This window comes from Arachis ipaensis, chromosome B08 (assembly GCF_000816755.2).
Source record: "Arachis ipaensis cultivar K30076 chromosome B08, Araip1.1, whole genome shotgun sequence".
NCBI classification, from domain to species: domain Eukaryota; kingdom Viridiplantae; phylum Streptophyta; class Magnoliopsida; order Fabales; family Fabaceae; genus Arachis; species Arachis ipaensis.
In genome coordinates this window covers 77650188-77664243 of record NC_029792.2, presented here as the reverse complement: position 1 = coordinate 77664243, position 14056 = coordinate 77650188, and the positions used below count along the sequence as shown (strand labels likewise).

General features: G+C 36.0%; 1 protein-coding gene across 1 annotated transcript; it reads left to right on the top strand.

Moving 5' to 3' along the window:
- On the top strand, positions 84-4044 carry LOC107613864 (protein unc-45 homolog A). Its single transcript, XM_016316038.2, has 3 exons — positions 84-551; positions 1977-2165; positions 2821-4044. Exons 1-3 carry the CDS (start codon positions 348-350, stop codon positions 3325-3327), a joined length of 900 nt encoding a protein of 299 aa, XP_016171524.1. The 5' UTR covers positions 84-347; the 3' UTR covers positions 3328-4044.

The following is a 14056-nucleotide window of genomic DNA, read 5'->3' as shown; positions in this document are numbered from 1 at the left end:
TATTTTTTTATTTTCACTTATAAAATAAAAAATAAAAAATATCATTTTATTCTTTCAATTCTTAAAAAAATTAAGATTCATTCCAACAATCTATTACCCATGATAGGAGTATGACGAATTTGCAGATAGTAGCGAAGTAAAAAGAAGACAGAACGGGATCGGACAGAGAAAAAAAACCCACCCTATCCCCTCACTACAACCCTGGTCATCAACAATACCTGGTCTGCGCCCCGAGTCCCCGTGTATAAATAAATAAAGCAGCCAGACACGGCACAGCACAGCTTATGTGGCAGCTGAGCTACTACTAGTAATAAGAATCAGAGATACAAGAGAGTAGAGTAGTTGTTATGGAGAAGGAGAAAGGGACTATCACTACGACCAACAATAACAACAAGATAGAGAGGGGGCACCAGATGTACCGTGAGGGGCGTTACAGGGAAGCATTAGGGTTTTACACGGACGCGATCGCCCTCGCTAAAACCAAACCCCACAAGATCGCTCTCCACAGCAATCGCGCTGCTTGTTACCTCAAACTTCACCATTTCAAAAAGGTCAAACTTTCTTTTCCCTTGACATTTTATGGACCAAATTAATCTCCAAATTTTTATTTCATTGAACAAAGTAGTCCTTTCAGATTCTTCATCGTATGTATGGAGGAACTGATACGAGGATTTTAAAATTTTTAGGAATTCATAGTAAATAATGATATGGATTGACTTATCTGATTTTTTTCTTACTGAAATTTGATGCGAGATTAGTTTGTCTAACAAAATAAAAGGTTAGAAATTGATTTGATAATTAAAGTTTGTTGAGGATTAAAAATTCGGACTTATAAAGAGATCCCTATCACCTAATATAGATAGATAAGTAGTTCATATAAAGTACAGAGCATTCTTGTTTTCAATTCCTAGGAATTAAATTGCTATTTGTTATTCGGTTATGTGCTGATAAGTGACATATTTGAGAGTAATTTTTTTTGGGTCCCTATGGCCATTTTTTTTGGAAGCTGCAAATGAATTAACATGTGACACGTTCACGCTCTGTTAGGAGAGTTCTGATAGTTTTGAATTTGGGGTCATAGTCATATTGGTCTTTAATCACTGGAGCATCATTATCTAACTAGAGAGGATTTAATATGAGCATCAATTTTAATAGTCAGAGAACCCAATTTTGGAGTTTTAAGCTGTTATTGGTAATAGGTTATGCGATGTTTTGTTATGGGTGTAATTTGAATTAGTTGAAGTTTAAGGGGCTGATTGTGAGAGTGAATGCTTCTTTACTGAAAAGCTAGTAAATATACGAACTCTTGATTCAGTTGATTGGGTTAACATTTCTTCCCCTTGAGCAAGATCTTGGATTTGATTCTTGTGAATGGAAAATTGAGCTTCGAGAGAGCTTTATAGCTTCCATGAACCAACTTTGCTCCATATGAAAATTTATAGTGGACCGAGGATAGTACCAGTAGTTATGGAGAAAGACAAATAAAGGAAAAAAGAAAAAATGGTAAACATATTGCACTTGGACATGAAAATTTCATCTGGACGTACAGCAAACTTGCTGGGAATTATGCGCAAAAGTATAACTTGCGAACGAAACATGCTTGCTTGAATTGAAAAATCTGTGACTTATAATTGTAACAACGCTACCAACTTTCCATTTAGCTGCTCTGTTGGTGTTGAATTATCTGTTTCTTATAGTTCTTGAAACTCCAGGCCAATTGTCTCATCCATCAAGGTGCCTACAAGCCAACGAGTATTAGTCAGCGTGTTCCACAGTTGATATTCCGGATGTGGACGAAAAACAAAAAAAATAGGAAAAAAAACTGAGACTTTAGCTTACTGTGTATTATGTATTCTGTATTTAGGAATAATGACGCTCCATCTGTGTAGTTGCAGGCTTTTGTTGTATGATTTCTGTTTCAATACTTTTGTGTTGGAAACAATGACTACAATCAATTATTGTTGCTACTGTTTCAGGCAGCAGAAGAGTGTACCTCAGTGCTTGAGCTTGATCAAAACCACAGTGGGGCATTGATGCTGAGGGCTCAAACACTAGTCACCTTGAAGGAGTACCATTCAGCGCTTTTTGATGTCAATAGACTTTTAGAGTTGAACCCATCCTCAGAAGTATATCAAAATCTTCACGCTCGCTTGAAGACACAGTTGGTAGGTTGTTGTCTCCTCTGTATTTTGTTTCTGCTGCAGTTGCATACATTGTACAACTGTTAACATGGCTTTAAGGTACTGAGAGATGAACGTGTCATCTGTACCCTTGAGATAACATAGTTGTTATCATTACAGCCCTTATAATTTGGATGGCTTTATTTTATTTTTGGTTAGGTTTTTCTTCGTTTCTGTTTCTTTTTTCATTTTTCCTAGTGCCTTTCCTTTCTCTCTCATCCTGTTGTAGTTATTAGTGAGATATTGATCAAGTGCATGTGCAAGTTAAAATGTGAACAATAAATTATTTGATGGTTAAAAGCACTTTCAAGATTTCCATTTAATAAGTGAGAAGTGAAGAGAGAGAAATAGGAAGAGGTGGGAAAACAATAAGGAGAGTAGATAAAGAAAATCTGGTATATATATGGCTATTCTTTAAACATATTTTATTTATTGGAGTTAATGATGATGGGTGTAAATTGCTAAAGTATTCAGTAGCAAATATGATGAAGATGATGATTACTTTTGCATTAGGCATCCCTTTAGGTGTGTTTGGCTACATTGGGCAGTCTTCTGATTTGTGCGTGAACAATTTAAATTTGTCTTGCCAACTTTGACTATATGTGAGCTATAGTATTTGTAGGGTATAGTCTAATTTTAGGTTGATAGAAACAAAAATGATGACTGTTTCATACCAGAGTCGGAAGAGGAGTTTGAAGAGCAGGAAGAAGAATCAGAAGACAGTCCTGAGGTCATACTAGGAGGAGAGAATAATGAGGAATCAATGGGAGGTAAGTACTTGGCAACTTCGGATATTAGAATTGATCAGAAGGTTGAGCTCCGGAAAGATATCGTAAGTGCTGAATGTGCTTCTCAAGATACAAAATCCAAGTTCCCATCCAAAGATGGAAGAGACCAGAACAGTGAGCCTGAAAAGTCAAAAGCAGAGGCTGTAGCACCTAAAGCACTGAACAGGGAATCAACCGAGCAACAAACGAAAGGGTGGCAAATGATTCCAAAACCGAAAGGGCATTCAGCTCTGGACTATGCACGATGGGACAGTGTTGAAGATGATTCTAGTGAAGACGATGACGACAATGAAGATGAAGAATCTTTGCCCCAGTACCGGTTCCGCGTAAAAACGGTTGGGGTACGGCCTGTCAAGTGATATGTAAATTCTAGTACAAGGTACCTCTAAAATGGCTTTGCTGTTCAAGTACGGAACATAGAAGTGACTTCTTATGGACTAGAACGGGCTGGTTCACTAGTTGGAATAGCTGAATCATGTGGTTTTCTCTTGAAGATCTACAATTTTGTTACTTGAGTTATCAGTCGATATGGTTGTCAATGAACATCCTCAGTGCCTCCCTTTGAAGCGACTGAGTTCCTGATCTCCAGGTCTGTTTGCATTTTCTTCTGATACTGAAGTTCGAGAGTTGTGCTTCCTTAATAGACTAGGTAGAGTCTTTCAGCTGTTGAGGGCCAAACAGCATCATTGATACCATTACAACAGGTGCGAGATTAATATATACTCTTTCTGTTCCTGTATTAGTCAATGTGAAATTTTGTTACATTCTTTTATTAACCAAGGATGTACTGAATTTCCAGTTATAAATGCATGGAAATCGAGGGAGTATATTTCTCCCACCTTTGATTGATATTGTTTTAGAAGTTGTAAATAGCAGAGGAATATGAATGCTTAAGCATTGGAGAAAATAATCATAAGGTTGCAGCAGCCGTGAGCACATTCTTTTTATTATTCTTTTTATCATGCGTATTGTGCTTTTTGTGCTTTTTTCTTTGTAATGTACTAATGTATGATTCATTATAAGGATATCAATAAAGTATTTAATAACTTGGGTGGGTTATTGAATGTTGGGTTGAAGATCCTTTTTATCTATTTCTGTTTGCAACCTATTATTAATAACTTTATCTCTAGTGTTTAATTAGCTAGTAGCTTGATATAATTGAAATTACTGATATGGACGGTCTAAAACTGTATAAAGGAGTCTCTCCACTAGATAAAGACATCATGTTTGAAGAGCTCTTAAAGGATAAGTTTATTTAGGTCTAATTCACTGTTACTATAGATAAAATCTTTCAAACCATACCATATGTTAGTACACTTAATGGTGATTTTTAATTAAAGAGTAGAGATGGGGTGTTCATACCTGATCTACTACTTAGTCAGGCCCAAAATGAATAAAGTTCAATCTATAGATATCGAGCGAATCATCTCCCACTGGACCTCAAAGAGATTGGTCACAACAACACAAGTGTAAATTTACTTATCTAAATAAGTAATCAATTCCTACTGTGTCTCCTATTCCTTTAGAAAGGAGATCTTAACCTCCCTAACCAAAGAGAAACAACATCCCACCATCAAAGGTGGAACCACTGTAAAAGGTGGTTATCAACTCTATATTTACACTTACAAATACTCTGATATCCTCAAGTATACTTCGAACCCAATCTATTAAAAATTTGTCTAAAACTCTTGTTAATTTAAACATCGGAGTCTTTTGCAGGTACCACCACCTACCTCCTCACGACGAACTTGGACCGCGACACCTCGACACCAGTAGATGTTGGACGCTGCCTCAAAAGGAGTTTGGACCTCATGCTCAGGCTCAAAGCAACCCAGTTTCAGGTAACCCTCGCAATATTAGCACCATTGCCTGGGACCCGCATGTCTATACCCAATTATGGCGGATAATCGTCCTAAAGACGGACATATGGCATCCAAATCCGAACCAGAATATCACAATGATGATCGTGGCTTGTAGTACCTCCACGACAAGATTGAACAGATGGCCACAATGGGCAGGGCCTTCACGAAACCCACAACACAGAAGAATAAATTCGGAAATCCAACCACTTGAGGACATGGTAAACTAAAACTCGGCAGAACATATGGGTTTGGTGCATGGACACCAGGGATGGTTGGAGCAGCTCAAGATGGAATTAGAGCGACAACGAGAATCCGAACAAGCTTTAAAAAGGGAGGTACAATGACGAAGGAATTTGGAAGAAAAACTCGATAAGCTAGAGACCGATTTTCGAGGTCAGAGAACCCATGCAGATCGGGAAGAAACCCCCTTTGGAGGTGAAGATCCATGATGCACCACTATTTCGTGGTACATTTTATTCTTAATTTGAGAGTGGATTTCATCCATTATTCCCACATTTATCCAATGAAATAGCATGGTTTTATAAATTCTCCTTAATTTGTGCTTAAGTGTGAAAATATGCTTTTTAGACCTTTAATTGGTTAATTTTAAATCACCTGTGATTCCACTAGATGCCTTGATGTGTTTGCTAGTGATTTCAAGTTGAAAAGGCTAGGAATGGATCAAAGGAGTGAAGAGAAAAGCATGCAAAGTGGAAAAATCATGGAAAATGAAGGATTTGGGATGCATTCATCGACGCGCACGCGTAGCAGACGCGTGCGCGTGAATTTGAAGTCGTATGGCAACGCATACGCGTACATGACGCGTGCGCGTGGAAAACAAAATTGCCAAGCGACGCGTACGTGTACGCGTCGATGCTCGCACATGACTTCATTAAAGTGAAAACGTCGGGGGCGAATTCTGGGCCGCCCAGGCCCAAATCCAACTATTTCCAGACCCTATTATATGCAGAAATAAAGAGGAGTCAAGGGGGGGGGGAGGGGATCACATAGTTTAGTTTTCATCATGCTTTAATTAGTTTCTAGAGATAGAAGCTCTCTCTTCTCTCTAGAATTATGTTAGATCTTGATTAAGATTTCTTATATCTAGGTTTAATTCATGCTTTGATTTACTGTTCCTCTTCAATTCCTTGTTCTTCTACCATTGCTTTCTCTAGTTTAGCATTTAATTTTTGTAATTGTTTACTTTGTTGTTAATGTACACTTGTTCTTCTATTTTCCTTTAATGCAATTCACGTTTTGAGTTCCTTTATTGTTGATTTGAATTGTTGTTGTTAATTTCCTTGCAATTAGTAGTTGTAGATTTACTTTTCTTGTAATCTTATCTTGCTTTTCTTTTATGCCTTCGAAGTGTTTGATAAAAAGCTTGGTTGGGTTTTAGTGTAGATTTTTCTCCTCTTGGCTTTGGTTGAGTAATTGGAGACTCTTCAGTTATCAAACTGTCTTGTTGATTAATAATTGAAAGTTGCTAGTTGATTTGAATTCCACTAAAGCTAGTATTTCCTTAGGATTTGACTAGGACTTGAGGAATCAAATTGATTATTTCCACTTGACTTTCCTTCATAGTTAGAGGTTGACTAAGTGGAGCAATGGACAATTCTAGTCATAATTGAGGAGGATAATGAGGATAGGACTTCTAGTTCTCATTCCTTGCTAAGAGCTTTTTTAGCTATTAGTTTAATTCTTGCAATTTACTTTTCTCGTCCCTTATCCAAAACCCCCTAAATACTTGTCCCAAAACCAATAGCAAGAACACTTCCCTGCAATTCCTTTGAGAGACGACCCGAGGATTGAATACTTAGGTTATTTTTATTGGAATTTATTACTTGTGACAACCAAATTTTTACATGGGAGGATTCTTTGTTGGTTTAGAACTATACTTGCAACGAGAATTCAGTGAGAAATCCTATACCGACAAAAATCATGTTCCTTTTTGGTAACTGTGACATAGCTTTTTATGTTAGCATGTGTGTTCTAAACCGCGCGAAACTTAGAATGCACACTTACTTTTATCAAGTACACTAATTCACTCACTCCATTCTAGTGATTTATCCCATTCCAACAATTTAGGCTTCCTTTCTTTTGCAATTCCTTTTCTTACTATCCTGTCTTCTATTTTCAGGATGAGTCATTATAAGCAAAAACGGAAGATGGACAAAGAACATGCAGCAATCGGTTGATCCACCAGCTGAAGGTGGCAACTCGGCAAGTCGCCGTACCCCCTTACTCATCTTTTGATGCACCGAGGACGGTGCAAACTTTTAAGTGTAGGGAGGTCATCCGACCAAATCGGCATTTTTGGGTAACAAATTTCTAATCCCAACACTTTTGCATCTCATTTTTAGGTCTTTTAGGATTTTTATTGCATTTTCTTATTTTGCACAATAAGCTTGCAAAATAAGCTTAGTTAAAATATTAAAATTTTCCAAGAAAATTACTTATAGGGCAACCCCCAATTGATTCGAGTAAAAATTTTTCATTGAACTTGCTTTAATTATACATATTGTGGAACATGATTTTTGAGCTAAGAACACAAGCTTGTGAGTTTTGAGCCAAATGGTGTGGTTACTTCTTATAACCACTTATTTTCCTTCTTGTGTGCATTATTCTCTTTCTATGATTGTGATCTTTGATTTGTTTTATTCTTTATATCCATTATTCTGTGTATACATGCATTTATATGATTGAGGCCATCATTTCATCTAACTCACTTACCCAAATAGCCTTACCTTTTATCATCCATTGTTAGCCAAATTTGAGCCTACGATCAACCCACTTGTTCTTAATTTTAGCACATTACAAACCTTAATGTGAAAAATAATAAATGTCCTTTATTTGGATCTTTGATTAGTTTAGACTAGTGAGTGTGTATCATTCAAGTGTGGGGAAACTTGGGACATTGGTTGGGAAAAGGTGTGTGTTATATCTTTATTGAAATCATGAGAATTAGGTACATGCTCATGTGTTAATTTAAAGTAAAACCATATGCATTGGTACTTTTGTATATATTTTAGTTTGAAAAGAAAAAAATGAGAAAATAAAAAGAAAAAAATGGAAAAAAAGAAAAAAAAATAGAAAGAAAAGAAAAAGAAAAAGAAAAGCAATAAAAAGGGGACAAAATGCCCCAAAGTGAAGTTTAATAATAATCAATGCATATGAGTTGTGATCAAAAAGAGAAAGAATGCATAAGTATGTGAAAAAAAGTGAAAAATGAGTAGTTAGATTAGCTTTGAAATTGTATTGGTTGTTATATAGGTTAGGTAGGAAGTTTAAGCTTATTAAAGATTCAAATCTCAAGTCCACTTGACCATATACATCCTACCTTGACCCTAACCCCATTACAACCTATGGATAAGTCCTCATGATATTTGTATGCATGCATGAAATAATTGTTGATTGTTAGATGAAAAACAAATCTTGGAAAGCCTGATTAGGGGAGAATTGAGTGAATCAACTCTAAACACTTGAGCGACTAGAGTGCAAACACTTCCGGTGAGGGTTCGATTACTCAATTACATGTTTTCACCTACAATCATCACTTTTCTTGCAAGTGTGTAAAACCTTTAATAACTCAATTCAATTGTGGTTTGGCTTAATTGTCAATACCTTTAGCCCTTGTGCTTATATATGCTTTCTTGGGAATTGATTTATTTTGACCAAGTAATTGCATTCATTTAGATAGATTGCATGTAGGTAGATTGCATGTAGTTAGTTTACATTGAATAAATGTTGATATCCTTTGTCTCTTTCTTGGTTAAGCATGAGGACAAGTTTGGTTTAAGTGTGGGGATATTTGATGCACCACTATTTCGTGGTACATTTTATGCTTAATTTGAGTGGATTTCATCCATTATTCCCACATTTATTCAATGAAATAGCATGATTTTATAAATTCTCCTTAATTTGTGTTTATGTGTGAAAACATGCTTTTTAGGCTTTTAATTGGTTAATTTTAAATCACCTTTGATTCCACTAGATGCCTTGATGTGTTTGTTAGTGATTTCAGGTTGAAAAGGCTAGGAATGGATCAAATGAGTGAAGAGAAAAGCTTGCAAAGTGGAGAAATCATGGAAAATCAAGGATTTGGGATGCATTCATTGATGCGCACGCGTAGCAGATGCGCGCACGTGAATTTTAAGTCGCATGGCAATGCGTACGCGTACATGACGTGTGCACGTGGAAAGCAAAATTGCCAAGCGACGCGTACGCGTGACCTACGCATACGCGTCGATGCTCGCACATGACTTCATTAAAGTGAAAACACTGCGGGCGAATTCTGGGTCGCCTAGGCCCAAATCCAACTGTTTCCAGAGCCTATTATATGCAGAAATCAAGAGGAGTCAAAGAGGGGGGGATCACATAGTTTAGTTTCATCATGCTTTAGTTAGTTTCTAGAGAGAGAAGCTCTCTCTTCTCTCTAGAATTAGGTTAGATCTTGATTAGGATTTCTTAGATCTAGGTTTAATTCATGCTTTGATTTACTTTTCCTCTTCAATTCCTTGTTCTTCTACGCTTGTTTTCTCTAGCCTAGCATTTTATTCTTGTAATTATTTACTTTGTTGTTGATGCACACTTGTTCTTCTATTTTCCTTTAATGCAATTCACGTTCTGAGTTCTTTTATTGTTGATTTGAATTGTTTTTGTTAATTTCCTTGAAATTAGTAGTTGTAGATTTACTTTTCTTGCAATCTTCTCTTAGTTTTCTTTTATGCCTTCCAAGTGTTTGATAAAATGCTTGGTTGGGTTTTAGTGTAGATTTTTCTCCTCTTGGCTTTAGTTGAGTAATTGGAGACTCTTGAGTTATCAAACTCTCTTGTTGATTAACAATTGAAAGTTGCTAGTTGATTTGAATTCCACTAAAGCTAGTCTTTCCTTAGGAGTTGACTATGACTTGAGGAATTAAATTGATTATTTCCACTTGACTTTCCTTCATAGTTAGAGGTTGATTAAGTGGAGCAATGGAAAATTCTTGTCACAATTGAGGAGGATAATGAGGATAGGACTTCTAGTTCTCATTCCTTGCCAAGAGCTTTCTTAGCTATTAGTTTAATTCTTGCAATTTACTTTTCTCGTCCCTTATCCAAAACCACCTAAATACTTGTCCCATAACCAATAGCAAGAACACTTCCCTGCAATTCCTTTGAGAGATGACCCGAGGTTTGAATACTTAATTTATTTTTATTGGAATTTGTTACTTGTGACAACCAAATTTTTGCATGAGAGGATTATTTGTTGGTTTAGAACTATACTTGCAACGAGAATTCATTGAGAAATTCTATACCAAGAAAAATCATGTTCCTTTTTGGTAACTGTGACATAGCTTTTTATGTTAGCATGTGTGTTCTAAACCGCACGCAACTTAGAATGCACACTTACTTTTATCAATGTCACACTAATTCATTCACTCCATTCTAGTGATTTACCTTACTCCAACAATTTAGGCTTTCTTGCTTTTGCAATTCCTTTTCTTTTTATCCTGTCTTCTATTTTCAGGATGAGTCATTATAAGCAAAAACGGAAGCTGAACAAAGAACATGCAGCAACCGGTTGATCCACCAGCTGAAGGTGGCAACTCGGCAAGTCGCCGTACCCCCTTTCTCATCTTTTGATGCACTGAAGACGGTGCAAACTTTTAAGTGTGGGGAGGTCGTCCGACCAAATCGGTGTTTTTGGGCGACAAATTTTTAATCTCAATATTTTTGTATCTCATTTTTAGGACTTTTAGGATTTTTATTGCATTTTCTTATTTTGCACAATAAGCTTGCAAAATAAGCTTAGTCAAAATATTGAAATTTTCCAAGAAAATTACATATAGGGCAAACCCAATTGATTCGAGTAAAAATTTTTCATTGAACTTGCTTTAGTTATACATATTGTGGAACATGATTTTTGAGCTAAGAACACAAGCTTGTGAGTTTTGAGCTTAATAGTGTGGTTACATCTTATAACCACTTATTTTCCTTCTTGTGTGCATTATTCTCTTTCTATGATTGTGATCTTTGGTTTGTTTGATTCTTTATGTCGATTATTCTGTGTATACGTGCATTTATATGATTGAGGCCATCATTTCAGCTAGCTCACTTACCCATATAGCCTTACCTTTTATCCTCCATTGTTAGCCAACTTTGAGCCTACGATCAACCTACTTGTTCTTAATTTTAGCACATTACAAGCCTTAAAGCGAAAAACAATAATTGTCTTTTATTTGAATCTTTGATTAGTTTAGGCTAGTGAGTGTGTATCATTCAAGTGTGGGAAAACTTGGGACATTGGTTGGGAAAAGGTGTGTGTTGTATCTTTCTTGAAATCATGGAAATTGGATACATGTTCATGTGTTAATTAAATGTAAAACCATATGCATTGGTACTTTTGTATATATTTTAGTTTGAAAAGAAAAAAATGAGAAAATAAAAAGAAATGGAAAAAGAAAAAGAAAAAAATAGAAAGAAAAGAAAAATAAAAAGAAAAGCAAGAAAAAGGGGACAAAATGCCCCAAAGTGAAGTTTAATAATAATCAATGCATATGAGTTGTGATAAAAAAGAGAAAGAATGCATGAGTATGTGAAAAAAAAAGTGAAGAATGGGTAGTTAGGTCAGCTTTGAAATTGTATTTGTTGTTATATAGGTTAGGTGGGAAGTTTAGGCTTATAAAAGATTCAAATCTCAAGTCCACTTGACCATATGCATCCTACCTTGATCCTAGCCCATTACAACCTATGGATAAGTCCTCATGATATTTGTATGCATGCATGAAATAATTGTTGATTGTTAGATGAAAAACAAATCTTGGAAAGCCTGATTAGGGGAGAATTGAGTGAATCAACCCTAAACACTTGAGCGACTAAAGTGCAAACACTTCCGGTGAGGGTTCGATTGCTCAATTACATGTTTTCACCTACAATCATCACTTTCCTTGCAAGTTTGTAAAACCTTTAATAACTCAATTCAATTGTGGTTTGGCTTAGTTGTCAATACCTTTAGCCCTTGTGCTTATATATGCTTTCTTGGGAATTGATTTATTTTGACCAAGTAATTGCATTCATTTAGATAGATTGCATGTAGTTAGTTTACATTGAATAAATTTTCATATCCTTTGTCTCTTTCTTGGTTAAGCATGAGGACATGCTTGGTTTAATTGTGGGGAGATTGATGCACCACTATTACGTGGTACATTTTATGCTTAATTTGAGTAGATTTAATCCATTATTCCCATATTTATCCAATGAAATAGCATGGTTTTATAAATTCTCCTTAATTTGTGCTTAAGTGTAAAAATATGCCTTTTAGCCTTTTAATTGGTTGATTTTAAATCACCTTTGATTCCACTAGATGCCTTGATGTGTTTGTTAGTGATTTCAGGTTGAAAAGGCTAGGAATAGATCAAAGGAGTGAAGAGAAAAGCTTGCAAAGTGGAGAAATCATGGAAAATCAAGGATTTGTGATGCATTCATTGACGCGCCCGCGTGAATTTGAAGTCGCATGGCGACGCGTACGCGTACATGACGTATGCGCGTGGAAAGCAAAATTGCCAAGCGACGCGTACGCGTGACCCACGCGTAACGCGTCGATGCTCACACGTGACTTCATTAAAGTGAAAACACTGGGGGTGAATTATGGGCAGTCCAGGCCCAAATCTAACTGTTTCCAGAGCCTATTATATGCAGAAATTAAGAAGAGTCAAAGGGGGGGGGGATCACATAGTTTAGTTTTCATCATGCTTTAGTTAGTTTCTAGAGAGAGAAGCTCTCTCTTCTCTCTAGAATTAGGTTAGATCTAGATTAGGATTTCTTAGTTCTAGGTTTAATTCATGCTTTGATTTACTTTTTCTCTTCAATTCCTTGTTCTTCTACCCTTGCTTTCTCTAGTTTAGCATTTTATTCTTGTAATTGTTTACTTTGTTGTTGATGCACACTTGTTCTTCTATTTTCCTTTAATGCAATTCACATTTTGAGTTCTTTTATTGTTGATTTGAATTGTTGTTGTTAATTTCCTTGCAATTAATAGTTGTAGATTTACTTTTCTTGCAATCTTATCTTGCTTTTCTTTTATGCGTTCCAAGTGTTTGATAAAATGCTTGGTTGGGTTTTAGTCTAGATTTTTCTCCTCTTGGCTTTAGTTGAGTAATTGGAGACTCTTGAGTTATCAAACTCTCTTGTTGATTAATAATTTAAAGTTGCTAGTTGATTTGAATTCCACTAAAGCTAGTCTTTTCTTAGGAGTTGACTAGGACTTGAGGAATCAAATTGATTATTTCCACTTGACTTTTCTTCATAGTTAGAGGTTGACTAAGTGGAGCAATGGACAATTCTAGTCATAATTGAGGAGGATAATGAGGATAGGACTTCTAGTTCTCATTCCTTGCCAAGAGCTTTCTTAGCTATTAGTTTAATTCTTGCAATTTATTTTTCTCGTCCCTTATCCAAAACCCCCGAAATACTTGTCCCATAACCAATAGCAAGAACACTTCCCTACAATTTCTTTGAGAGACGACCCGAGGTTTGAATACTTAGGTTATTTTTATTGGGATTTGTTACTTGTGACAACCAAATTTTTGCATGAGAGGATTATTTGTTAGTTTAGAACTATACTTGCAACGAGAATTCATTGAGAAATTCTATACCGACAAAAATCATGTTCCTTTTTGGTAACTGTGACATAGCTTTTTATGTTAGCATGTGTGTCCTAAACCGCGCGAAACTTAGAATGCACACTTACTTTTATCAATGTCACACTAATTCACTCACTCCATTCTAGTGATTTACCCCATTCCAACAATTTAGGCTTCCTTGCTTTTGCAATTCCTTTTCTTACTATCCTGTCTTCTATTCTGAGGATGAGTCATTATAAGCAAAAACGGAAGCTGGACAAAGAACATGCAGCAACCAGTTGATTCACCAGCTGAAGGTGGCAACTCGGCAAGTCGCCGTACCCCCTTGCTCATCTTTTGATGCACCGAGGACGGTGCAAACATTTAAGTGTGGAAAGGTCGTCCGACCAAATCGGCGTTTTTGGGTGACAAATTTCTAATTTCAACACTTTTGCATCTCATTATTAGGTCTTTTAGGATTTTTATTGCATTTTCTTACTTTGCACAATAAGCTTGCAAAATAAGCTTAGTCAAAATATTGAAATTTTCCAAGAAAATTACATATAGGGGCAAACCCAATTGATTCGAGTAAAAATTTTTCATTGAACTTGCTTTAGTTAT